Source organism: Phaenicophaeus curvirostris, chromosome 13 (genome assembly GCF_032191515.1).
Source record: "Phaenicophaeus curvirostris isolate KB17595 chromosome 13, BPBGC_Pcur_1.0, whole genome shotgun sequence".
Taxonomy (NCBI): domain Eukaryota; kingdom Metazoa; phylum Chordata; class Aves; order Cuculiformes; family Cuculidae; genus Phaenicophaeus; species Phaenicophaeus curvirostris.
In genome coordinates this window covers 13530020-13543514 of record NC_091404.1, presented here as the reverse complement: position 1 = coordinate 13543514, position 13495 = coordinate 13530020, and the positions used below count along the sequence as shown (strand labels likewise).

Genomic DNA, 13495 nt, shown 5'->3' with positions numbered 1-13495 from the left:
AGTGTGCTGTGATTCACTAGAGCAGCACAGGTGAGAATGATGTGACTGTTTTGCATAGAAGTCTAGTGTTACTTCCAGAATTGAGACCTTTTTTTCCTGGTGGAGCCGCTGTGAGGGAGCGTGGAGGGGTAGCTATGCAGCCCTGCTGTCAGTAGCTGTAACATGGACTGAGCCCTCTGACCCACCTCCATGCAGTCTTCTCCATGCTCCTTCTCAAAGCTTTGCCTATTTTTTCAAGTTCTATGTTTCCAAAGGATGGTTTGCCAGGAAGAAGTGATGTGGTTGCACATACAGTACTACAAAGATGTAGAAAGCTGCCTAGAGGGTGCAGTAGTGCTGCTAAAGTGGCTCAGCATTGGGACTTGTTTGGTGCACTACGTGAACATCTCTGAAAGCACTAAACTTCAGTTTTCACTGGGAGTCTGATGTTTAAAGTTCACAGTGTCAATCCTCTGTTATAGAATAGTCCTGAAAACTTCGTGAATAAAGGTTTTTAATCAGGAGAGTTAAAACTATATGGTTTAAATATCTCATAGGTTTTAAAAATCCAAATAAGACTAGTGTTCTGTGGGCTTTTCCAAAACCAGCATCTGCTTCAACTTTTCTTGCCATGTACAATTTTTTTATGCAAAGGAGTGTGTCCTGATTTGTTCCTAAGTTATCTGGATAGTTACGTTGTCACTAAATAGGGATGTTGTTCCAGTCTGCCAAGTGAATATTTTAAAACTGTCACTTTGAATCTGCTTCTGGAAATGAATTCACAGCTTGTATGTTTACCCACCATAACAAACTTGCCTGAAATAAATAACTCATCTTTAGAAACTTTGCCTAGGAAATGTACAATTTTCATTAAATCTATATTCTCGTAGATGCTAGCGAATAAAGCAGTTTGTAATTTTCTTTCTATAATTTAATTATTGCACAGGAATTTTGGCATTTGGTGAATTAGAAAATAACAGTGTATTTCATAAATGGAAGTTTCAATATGAAGTATCATTTTTGTGATACTTTTTTTTCTTCTGGAAATATCTAAATGTAAAGGTATACACTTTGGAGTTTCATTTTTTTGAAAAGTTTTTTAATAAACACTAAGAATGTGCTATTTCTGTGACATGAACAAAGTCGTTGATTGTACACCCTCTCTACCCCCTGTTCAGCTGAATGTTAAAGGCAGTCTCTTTTGGGTCCTTAGTATAATAACACTCAACAATGTATAGATCACCTCCATTTGCTGTAGAGGATGACTAGATATTTTCTGAGGAGGTATCCTGCTCTGCAGAGAACTTTTTCTTTCTATAAGGCTACCAGAAGCCTGGGGTGTTCTGGAAGTGCAGGAGACTCTTCAGGTCACACTAGAAACAGTTTGCAAGACTTGAGATAGTTTCCATATAGCATAACTCTGTTTCCATCTAGTGCTTTCAGTTCCTTAGAACAGTTCCTTGCTTAGTAGATGAATAGAAGGAGAGAGGCCAGGAACTTGTTAGAATGGAACGGCAAATAATTTGACCGCAGCAAATCACTTGACTGAGCAAGTATTTTTCAGTTTTGTTTTTTAACAGTTTAGGGACCGAAAACAGAAGTTGAACTCATTCTGTGCCAACTGGTGAATTTCCAGCAGCATACCTAGAAGTTAAACTTTACTCTGCTTAGTTTTCATATGAAAAATCATGTGGCATTCCAGGGCTAAGAATAAATATATTCAGACTAGTGTAGTTTTATGTTGCCACTGGGCTCTGATACGTATTTCTGCCTGTGACTTTTTCTTCTTTGAACAGCCATGAAGGGAAGTCTTGTGGGAAATGTACACGCAGTTCAGAAGTTTTATTGGATGTGTACATGCCCCAGAAATGCATGCATACTAGGTTGTAAGAGGAGAACTTGTATTTTATAATGCAGGTAAAAGGCAGCAAAGATATAAGTATTGACAGTCAGTATGTGTGAAACCATGTGATAGCAGCTTAGTGTTAGAGTTCTACAAAGGAAGGAGGAGAATATCACAAGGAAAAGGAAGAGAATCACAAGGGAATCTGTTTTGGCTGTATTCCTACCCTGAAGATCAGGGATGGCTTGCAGAAGAAAAGATTCTGTGATCAGCACGCTTGCAAGGGGTGATTCTGTGTGTGACTTGTTCATGTATTCGCAGAGTGTGGTGCTGCATGCTTATTCTCATTTGAGGCCACATCTTGCTTGTTGGTGAATAGTGAAGAAGGATTTGGGGTGGGGGCTGGAGGAAGAGGGATAAATACTTTGCTCTGTTAAGCACACTTTGATGTACCTTCTTTTTGTGGGATCAGAGCTGCACTGCTGTACAGCCTCAGTCAATAGCTGCTGGCCTTGCTAATAGCTCAGGGCTGTAAAATGGCAGTTTGGGTCTTTTTATTTACTTTTTTTCTTATTATGCCACCTGTTCACTTGCTTCGTGGAGGAGTTTTCTGCAGAAGTGCTTGATGCCACGTCAGTTACTTTGTTAGTCTGCTCAGTGCAGCTTTGGAAATACTGGTGTGGAAATAATTGCTTAAAACCCAAAGAGTTCCTCTTTCATCTTTTGTGTACAGAACAAAAGATACATAAGAGACTCCGATAATAAGTTATTAATGGTAGATGCTTTTAATCTTGAACATGAACTCGCTCTGAGAAAAATACAGAAAACGAGCCCCTTGAGTGGTCCCAAGAAGCTGTTTAATCTGTGCAGTTTGGTCTGCACTTGTCTAGGAATAACTGCTTCCTCTGCAAGGAGGATTCTTCACAGAAGAATGCTGCTTTTTGGCCTTCGGTACCAGTTAATTTGGGGAGGAGTGGCAAAACCATTTAATGTGAGAACAGAAAATGTAGTACAATTGGTGGGTACAATGCACTCGAGAAGATCAGGTTATTTTTCCTGTGTTCCTAAATGTGTAACTGAACTGTTAGTTTGAAGTCTTTCTTAAAAGAATGGAATAATATACTGTGATTTTTCTGTTGTTTTAGGAATAGCGCATGTAAAGTGTAGAATACATTTATATAATCGTTTCCCTGGGAATATGCAACTGTTCTGTGACTGTCTGGAAGAAAATGGGACTTGATTTTTTTTTTTCTCCTTATGTGCGGATAGATGATTCATTTCTCATGTGCTGCTTCTTTTGCAAATTAAAAGCATTTGCCTATTTTTAGAGTACCTGGTAATTCTGTATTTTGCACATTGGTCATTTTATCCAGTAGTGTGCGCTGGCCATTAGGAGGGGATGAAGTTGGGCAGTGCTTGGCATTCATGCACTTAATTTTTATTTTTTTTTCTTTTAAGTTTACTGCTACTGGGTTTTCTCTAAAGGTTTCAATTAGGCTACATGTAAATTAAATGAAAAAGAAATGGGAATAGAAGCACCCAACAGAGAGTAGGTATTTCAGCACTAGTGCTGCCCTCTATACTGAATGATCTCATTGGAGTCAGAAGTGAGAAGTAGCTCTGCTTTTTGTATGTGCATTAATTGACTTAAATGCCGGTCAGTGTGTGGGAATGACTGCATGGTTCGAGTTGGCTTTTATTTTACTGGTCAAAAGGGTATTTGAAAAAGTGGCCCATGGATTGTCCTTAGACTCATTGTTTTATATTAGTAATGCTGCTGTTAATAAGTAAAAGGCATGATCAGCAATTTGGGGTTGCAGAGCAGGGAGATACAGGCTGTAAAAGCGGTTGCCAGTTGGCTGCACTGGCTGTGCACTCAACGTGAGGAAGGGAATAGCAGCATTTGCTTACTGTATTTCAAGACAGTTTGTGTGATGGCAAATGCGAAAGAAAAATTGAATGTAGGAATTAAAAAGTGATGTTTTTCTTTGTGGTTGTAGTAGTTGTTATCCACCATCTCTTCAAACTTAACTTTTAGGTCCTCAGTGCAGATAAGGCACGATCTAGTAGTCTGGTGCTGTCTATATGTATAAGACTACATGTGCTATTTTGAGTGCCTGCAGACAAGCATGGCTGTTACCATGTAAATGCATAAATTCTACTGAAAGTAAGACTTCTTTATGCTAAGGCTCCCTACTTGCTCTCTGCAGGGCTAGTGTTTCTTAATCTTTATAGCATATAAGCACTGTCCTACACAGTGAATATCTGTTCAGCATTCAGGTTTCATTTGTTGCCTATGTTAATGCTCCTAATGTGTAATTTAGAACTTCTTCAAAGAAGTGGGAGACAACTCCTTAATTGTTTGTCAAATAGGTGCATCTGTTTTTGAATCAGTCCTCAGCTCTGATCATCCTGGCTAATTTTAGTTCCTTGTCTGTGGTTAATGTTAACAGCTTTAAATACCCCAAACTATTTTGAGCAAACATTTTCAATAATAATGATCAGAAGTAGTAATTATTCCCCAGTGGTTTCATGCCAAAAATAAACTTAATGTACGTTTCACCATTACAAAGAAAGCTATCAGAGTGTCCTTACGTGCTTTTAAAATGTTTACATTTATAGAAATTCTACTCCTGGCTCTATTCTTTATTGCTGAGTAGCGTGACAAGTGTGTTGCCTTGTTTGTGATAGGATTAAGCTATCTTGATGAACAGAAAAATAGTCATGCTGTACAAAGACTATTCTGAGATATGTAAACATCTTCAAACAGTGGTATCTACTGCGATAACGCATTAAAAGTGTTTTTTTTTTTAATTTTTCTTTTTTTTTTCCTTGCATGGGAGTCAATACCATTGAAGCTCTGCCCTCTTTTCCCTGGAAACCCGCTCTGCTTATGCACAATACGTTGTTAGATTCTCCGTTCCCTTGTTAATAGCTTGCCTCTAAGCTCCCCCTGTCATCATCCCTGGGAGGTCACCAAGCAGAGCATGGAGTTGCAGAGTGGTCCCTGATGGACACCTGCGTGACCGTCTGCTTCATCAGTTCTTCAGGCAATTTGTGAGCTGCTGGTGGGGGGGGCGTTCAAAATTAGGTTGTTGATAGCGTCCCTACAAGGACTGCTATTAACAGTGTGCTGCTACTCTGCTTTTCTACTGCAGAAGACAGAGTGATTATTTGTGTTCACATAGCATATTGTAAAATGCATGAGATTTTGCTCATCCTCCTTGGAAATGAGAATAGGAAAATGAGAGCATCCTGAACCAGAAGCTATTAGAAGAGCATGCAGAAACCTGCAGCGATTTATTCTTTATTTTGTCTTCCTAGCTATGGATTAGAAGGACTGATTTTTGCAATGGGCTTTTTCCATAATGGCATTCTTGTATTGTTTGGTCAGAGCTTGCACAGAAGGAAAACAGGCTGCTGAATTTAGTCACTGATCTCTATTAGCGGTGGCCTAAGGCTATGCTGAGATTTATATCCCATTTGTATTGTTGCAGCTCAAAAGAAGAATGTTCAGAGGATGACAAGTGTATTCTGAGTAGGTACGTTGTTTCATTTTCGTATGAAACCCATTTTTTTTTTCTGCTTCCATTGGTCAGAAATGAGGTTAATAGGAAGAGAATGTTGTATAGTGCTGCAGTGTCCCTGCTAAGGTAGAACAATAGCATCAGAAACAGTTTTTTAAAAATTAGCTGCTTTTATTAAATAAAGCTGCATTGTGCTGGTGTGCACAGTGCAGTCTGTCTTTTTTATTTTTTTAAGCATATACTGCAGTCAGCGCTTCCCTAACGAGGTGGCACTATTGTTGAGTTAGAAGGCTAGAATCATCATATTGCTTTAGGGGACAGCAGGATTTAAAAGGAGATGCCTTGCAGCCCTGTTTTACAGATTGGAAGCATCGGTTTAAGGGCATTGGCAGAATCATTTCCTTGTTCTTAGCAGCAGCCACTGCTGTGTCAGTAGTGTGTGGAATGGAAGTCCTAGTTGGTAGTCTGTTATGGAAACGCTGTTTGCTGTTATTGTAGTACCGTGGTGACAACATGCCATTGAAATGGAAAACGAGCTCTCCTGCTATCTGGAAATTCCCAGTTCCTGTGCTTAAAACATCCAGGTCATCGCCACTTTCTCCAGCATACATGTAAGTGAGAGAAATGAGGTTAATAAGGTGGGATTGCTTTTGTGAGACTACCCTGTGGCAAAATACCCTGTTATGTATTAAATGACATTGGCACTCAGAATTTTACCTTGTTTTGTATGTAGACCCCCTAGATTTTATCCTGGATGTTTCATGATGGATGTTGTGTCGAGTCTTCCCCTCTTTGTTGAAACGTGGAGAAATTGTGCGGATTAAGCCAAATTTGTAATGATATCGTATGTTTTCATTTGAAAAGTTTGTGTTGCTGTTAATTTGTAGAGCTGATACTGAATTGATGAGTTAAGCTTTCGGGCAGGCTTTCTTTGTACTATATATGCTGATGTTTCCTCCTCCTGACTGTTTCACTGGGAAATTAAACATGGAATCACCTGCTGTATTGTCCTGCACTTTTGTTGTCTAAGTTCTTGTCTAAAAGAAATCATTCTGCTTCAGTACTGTTTTACTCTTGAAAGTCTTAGCCTAACAGAAATTGAATGTCTTTGTAAAAAGTTACAATAAAAGCTTAAAACGTAAATATAAATCATTCATATCTGAATACTTCTATAGTTATGCAGTTTGTCCACGTGAAGTAGTTTCACATGAAAGAATATTTTAATACACATGGAAGCAATATGCCTTTGTCTTGCCGAATTTTGATGGAGCTTTTGTTCACCTTTGTTGTCGAGAGTTCTGTGTTAGCTTATACAGGTGGATTTTTTTTTCCCCTCTGTGAAATAAAACTGAGCATAGGGTTCTGAGTTGCTTCTGCCTTTATTTAAGGAAGCAGCTCTTTTGAAACTGAGGATGAGTTGCTTTAAAATGCATGCATAGCAGTGTAGATGACTTCCCTATCTGGATATTACTGTAAAGGCCGTTACTTATTATACTACTTATCAACAGTATTCCAGCCTAATATCTACAATGTTAGTACTTTTAAGCGTGTATTGTCTTTTTGTGCCAGCTGCTATAGGGACCTGCTGTAAGAAATAGGTATTTTACAGGTCCTCTAAATGTCTTTTTCTGGTTTTTTTGGCTGAGAATTGTATTGATAAGCAGTGGGGCTGAAACAATACAGTGCTGTGTGCATGGTCACTATTGTTCTTGGTCAGAAAGGCTGGGGTTCAAGGAGCTGACCTGGCTGCATGGAACCTGTGCTGTGCACGCTCTGATTTTAACATTCATTTTTCATGGAAGTGCTTCAGCCTTTTCATTCAATAGATACATCAAATATGTTTAAGGCTACCAGAAATAAGCTGTTTCCAATAAATTCCTACTCATTTTTACTTTGTAAAAAATACGGCTAAATACAAAGAAAGTATAATGATAAAAGAAGAGTTCTGAGGCTTTTGAACCCCTTCCAGGGAAACAATGTCTTTAGTGTTGTATGTTATGTTTTTGGGTGGTTTTAGCTATAGTACTTCTTAAATGCAAGAAAAATAGCCCCCAGTGTGATGTATCTGCTGCTGAAACTGAGCATTTCTTTTGTGCGTTGCCTTTAAATTGCTAATCTAGCTCTGTGTATGCTCCGGCTTTTATGATGGGGATCATGTAGATGATTATCTCAGTATGTTGAAAGTATGTGAACAGCTTTAGTGATCATGCTTAACTATATGATGCTGAGTTTATCTGGAGCATGAGAAATGTGATCAGCAGCCTTAATCATATTTTTTATAATGAATCAATATATTTCGGTGTTTATGGAGATATTTCTTCACTGGCACACAGTCCTTCTGTTAACAGGACTCTTAAATGAATGATTTTAATGTCAGATTTACTTTTTTTATAAGAAATGAGAAACATTACAAGATGGCACCTTTTTGATTAGGCAATATACATCAACTGATTAAAAACCCCTTATAGTTTAAGTTGACCAGTAAAATATGTGATGGAATTAATTATTTTCTTTGCAGAGATTACAGTAAGTTTGCCAGTGTTCTAAGTGATCTGATGTTTTTTTGCATTCATTTTTAAGTTTTCTTTCATAATTAGTACTCTGCACACCGGCAAAAAGCTTATGTTTCAAGTAAAAGATTCAGGAGGAAGTGATGTGTGAAACAGAACATGTATTGATGTAAAGTAAGTGACCATAAACCTCCTGAATTCACAATGAACACTTATATACTCGATATTTCAAATCTAGAGTATACAAAGGTGTAATCGTGCTTTTAAAGCCTTTAATACATCACACCTTAATATTATAAAATAGGTTCGTATTGTAATTTGGAATGTAAAGTAGCGAGGTCTGAAAGGTGATTTTCTTTTCTTTTTATTTTTTTGGTTCTTCAAATGAAATTCCAATTTCTCAGGTTTTTCTAGTAAAGGCAAGGTTGACCTTGCCTTTAAAAGCTTCATCCTGCTTATGATTTATGAGTAACTTATCTAGTGGTTAAACTGATTGTCAGGGCACATAGATTTTATTAGTGTTCTATTTGGTCTGTGTACCCGATGCCTGAACTCTGCCTTAGTTTCCCTGGATTGAGGTGCTGACACTGGCTGTTAAGAGCACACTTGGCTTCTTGGATGAATCGGGCATCTACGTACAGAGTACCACCTTAAAATGGGGTGATTTAGTTGTGTGTCTGCTGGAAAAGTTTGCAGTAGTTCCCAAGATGGGGAATAAGCACAAAAAGCTCGTCCCAGAGAGTTCTCTGCCTTGGGCAACTCATGGTCTGGTAGTGCATGAAATAAAGGATCTACTGAAGTTGAGCTGATGAGTTTGTAGGAGAGAGCATGGTTCTGCTGCTGGAAAGTCTGCGAGTTTTGCTGGGTCTGGTATCACTTTCCTGGCGGTGGGAAGGAGCAGCAGTGAATCACTGCCTCTTGGCTGGTGGCTTTGTTTCCCCCTAGTTATTTATTGTGAATTTTTTTAGGATATCCTAACTGCAAGAGGTAACTTTTCATGTTATGCAAAGGACAAGGGATCCTTCTGAAGGGAAATGCAGCCAGACATCCCCTGGCTTCTAGTGGAACTGATCCAGAGTCTCTGGTGGACAGATCCAGAGACATTGCATAGGGAAATTAGATACCATTAGAATTGGAGCATTGGCGTGTGACCAGTGTGTGTAGGTGTAATGCAGCCTGGCTTAGTGCATGAGTCAAGAATGTGCAGATCTGTGTGCATGTGCATGCCTTTGTCAAGCTGCTTTACGTTTTCTTTCATGACACTTATGGCTTTGGGCTTTAAAATATAGATTCCTTTTGTCAAAATGAGTGTGAAAGCTGTTACAGCAAGTTTATGTTCCGCTAGTGAAATAATTCATATTTGCAGTTGTGTGGGGACAGACTTAATATATGATGTGGGCAGGTGAGCAGTTTCAAGAAGCGGATCAGAGGAGAGGAGAAAGTGAATAATACTGAGCCCAAGAAGTGGCATTTCATGGCATGGTAGATATGTATCTATGGCCATATATTAAAAACAAATGACAAATGGCAACTGACATAAGCAGAGGTTAAGAATTGAAGTACTGCTTCAGAGGGGGAGAGGAGCAGTTCAGAATTTGGTAAGATAGAACAGTAAAGGAATATGCATCTAATTATTGTTCTTGGGTAGTGTCATCTCAGACATTAAGAACTAAAAGGAGAATTCCTTCTTATTGACACTAGTAATGTAATTTATATTGCTTTCCAAAGTTGTACCTGTCTTCCATTAACATGAATGGAAAAAGTATTTGTGGAAACTCTGGAGATTAAATTACTGTAAAGGACGTCTACAAAGAATTCAACCATGCAGAAGTACTATTTACCAAAATACTGACTCAGGCTTTATACTGTAGGCCTGTGTCATTTGAGAATGATTGCTTGTTATTTTCTGAAATGTTAAATAGTTAAGTGTTTTTAGTCTCCAACGTGCCATTTTTAAGAATAAGTAAAATCTAAACAATTTGTAATGCAGAATAATCTGTTTGTAAACTTAGTGCCTTCTGTCCTTTTATATGGAACAGTGTGTTGATATTTTAAATGGCAATTATCGTTTGCATGTGGATATACCCATAAATAACAGACTAATATTAGGAGAAATAAACTAACGTGATATTCCGAATATATTACTATCAGTGTCTATCCTGAACCATGTGATTGTGAAATTTGTCCAACAGTAAATGTTTTGTAGTAATGGAAATCAGTTACTGTGCTGAAAAGTAGAATAAATTCTTAATACTCTGGAGTAACCAGTGTTAGGTTTAGCTGCTTATATAGGTTAATGCTTTTGTGTCATCTTTCAAAAGATTTGCTCTTCAATGAGCTCTTTGAATTTATGCTATACAATGAAATAAACTTAAATGGGAAAAGGTGTATATGCATGATTCACCAGACCATCAGTATTAGGCATTTTTCTGAGACCACCTTATGTGTCTCTGTTGTCTTCATTGGTCATTGTAGTAAATAAGTAAACCCTTTTGTTGGGCTTTTGTGTATTTGACAAGCTACATGGTATTCACACCAAAACGGACTTGCCTTTCTTTGACAACATTTCTAGTTTAAGCAGTTACTTCCTAGATATTTCAGATTTTAACAGTTGAAAGTCAGTGTGAAATATTTGTCAAATTAACACAACTGTGCATGTATAGAGATGAATTGGGTGCATGGGGAATAGAAGGGGCTTATAAAAAGAAGACTGCTTTAATTCCAGCTGTTTTATAGGTAGAGTTCTCATTGGTGTTGTTAATCTTACCCATTGTTTAAAAAGAAAAAGTATTTCAGTGGATGATTATAAATTCAGAATGTGAAATTTCATTGCAGTAATAAACTGGTGAAAACGGGGAAAAATAATACCTGGTTAACATGAAGTTTCACAGTGCTAGCAGTTTTTCTGGGCAGACCTCTGCAGGGGATGGTGTGGCTTTCGGGTCCTCAAAAATAACATTTTCCTTATACAGTGTCATGTTGCAATATTGACATTATGTTGTGACATGCTAAAGCATCTTTATTGGATTGTCTTGAATATGTTTGTCTGTTCTGCCAGAATGTCAGTTCTACCAGTTTGTCATTTTTGCCATTTATTTCCTTGTTACTGTGGAAAAATGTTGCCCACTTTCTACTCACTGGCTTTTGTAGTGTTATGTAGCGTTTTCCTTTGAAACTTGGATGGAGATACCTTTGGATTTTCATTAAGTACTTGGTGAATATTGGGCTTTTAAAATAATAGTCTCTTGTTCTAAATGGTAATAGTGGGAATGTCATGTAATAATGTGTAGCTATAACACTGGAGTGGAAGAGCACATAGGTGTTACTGCTAAAAGATTTTGTCTGGCAGTGACTGAGATCATTACAATATCTAAGTTGCAAAATATGTTTTTTCATGGGATGGACAAGTCACCCACACTTGCTTTCTGACATGCTTAGATTTAAATTCTTTCTCATATAGGGGGAAAACAGTTTAAGATTTAAAGTAACTAATGCCCCCCTACATTCTGCCCAGCAGATTTGTAATAAAGGGATGCTAAAACAACTGTGAGAAGTGACACAGCAGTAGGGATGGTAGAGCAGACATAGGCAGCAGAAAGAGAAGGGGTAAATTACCAAACTCAGACTCTTGTGTACTTTTTTTGGTGGCTTTTAAGCTATCGAAATTATTTTGTGCTGCATGTAGGGAAAAAGTACCCAATACTTTGGAAAGGAGTTGCTCCTTAATCTGTTACAGGAATACAGTGGGATGTATATTCTGCGGTTGTATCTCAAATGTGCAGGTGCCAATTTAGACATCTGTAGGTTTTGGTCTCTAAGGAACTGTTCTGTAAACTTAATTCCATTATGCACAAAAACTAAATTTAAAGGCACATCAGGTAGAACTGTAACCCGCTGGTGCATGCGAAATGTTTTCCATGTGTAATGTGCAAGACATATTAAGCTGCCTTGCTAGAACTATGACTTGCTCTTTCAACACTAGAGGGAAAAGGGCAGAGAATAGGCTGTGCAGCATCAGTCCAGCCTGAACTGTGAAACCTTTGAGAGACTATTTTTTACCTTTTTGAATGTCAAGGAAATAAGGTAGTTCTGCTTCTGTAGAAAAGCTCCAAAGCATATGCCTTCACTTTGCATTTTTCTGTTTTTAATCGTAGGAATCAATAGACTAACACCAACTCTGGCAAAAAGTCATTAGAGAGCTGTTTCTAATTCTGCATCATTAAACAATCTGAGTTTGCGAATTTAAGCTACAAATGGCTCAATGAATGTAAACCCTTTGTCAAACAGAAAAATGTGGATGTGATCTAAGGATCCCAGAGAGACTAAATACTGTTAGGAACAAAAGCTTTATAGCAATGCCTGAACCAAATATTGCTTTGTTTTTGTGGAAAACAAATTGGAATTAACCAGTGGGCTGTAATTATGCTTCAAACAGCTTGAGACCTCTGATAGTCTAGTTGTTTAAGAAGGAATTTTGAGGAGAATATTTTCTATGTGCGTATCCTTGGCAGATGGCACCAAAACAGTTGATATGTCTCAGTCCTCGTGTGCTGGTGTAGTGGGACCTAATTTTGTGCTGGCTTTGGTCACGGTGTGGCCTTATTTTGAAGAGATACAAAAATGTTCAAGCCATGTTGGAAGTATCATCATTTCTGTGTTGTCCTCCTTGTCACACAGATCCACTGGTTTTGGGAACAGTGATCTTACCTTCAATATGAGTGTTTCAAGTAGCTTGCTTTGTTGACATCGTGAGCTTGTGTGCTTGGGCAGAAACTTTTTGTCCAGCTGGTGATCAAGTGTGTGTTGAAGTCCCAAGTGACTTGACTGTATTTTCAAAAAAAAACCCCAAACCTTGACTTTTGTGCACAAGTCTCTAGAACTTTGCTTCTAGAACATCTAGAGAGTGTAAGCAGGTTTTCTTGAGCCTGACTCTGATTAGAACAAAGTTCTCAGTGTCCCTGTCCTTTCAGTCTGCTTGGGGATGATAATCCCCTCATGGCCTTGGTATCTTTGGTGATTTTGCTTGCAGAGCTGCTAAGGCTACATTGCTTCTGTACTTAATTTCCCCTGTACACACCTTAAGCTGGTCATTACAGTGAGCATCTCGTGCTGTAACTGTGTCGGAACAGAAGTTGACGTTGGAGACCTACCTGCCTCTGCTTGCTGCGTGTGTCCAGAAATGATCTTAGTCCTTCTCTGCTGATTTTTGGGGTTGCAAAACCCCAAATCCTCCTCTCCTGCTGCTCTTGAACAGAGCAGCATGAAAAGTATGTGGAAGTAAAATGCCACTTCTCACTGGTTTGCTCTTTCTATGTTGAGCCTGGTTTTCTCTTCTGCTTTAACAGAACACCATTAGTTAACAGGAAAGGTGGAAAATAGATATAGGGATATCTGTTTGTTTTTTAATTTAAGAAACAATAAGCTTCATTTTATGCTTTTCTTCTGGAGTGGAGATTTAGAAGAGCTCAGTATCAAGTTACTAAACAAATGGTCAAATGTTCTGTTGTTGCTGTCCTTCTAACCTATAGACAAGGTCAAGTGTAAAAAGTGAGGTATTCAAATATAAACATCATAAACATTGCTGAAGGTGAGCATTATTCTGCACTAGCTGCTGCAGCAGCTTTTGAAAACTGCAT

At 38.3% G+C, this 13495-nt stretch overlaps 1 protein-coding gene across 9 annotated transcripts in view; it reads left to right on the top strand.

The window, feature by feature from the left end:
* KLHL13 (kelch like family member 13) overlaps nt 1-13495 on the top strand; it is a 69687-nt gene that overhangs the window by 30592 nt on the left and 25600 nt on the right. The window contains exons 1-3 of one of the 9 annotated variants that reach the window (XM_069868060.1): nt 4796-4879; nt 5320-5364; nt 5848-5960. The exons of 4 other annotated variants lie outside the window; for them this stretch is intronic. In XM_069868060.1, coding sequence (XP_069724161.1) covers nt 5863-5960 — 98 coding nt within the window. In that variant the 5' untranslated portion in view covers nt 4796-4879; nt 5320-5364; nt 5848-5862. Of the gene's footprint in view, nt 1-22; nt 42-4795; nt 4880-4941; nt 5365-5596; nt 5961-13495 lie in introns of those variants that run through there. 4 more of the 9 variants (XM_069868059.1, XM_069868065.1, XM_069868066.1 and 1 more) reach the window with 4 other exon arrangements.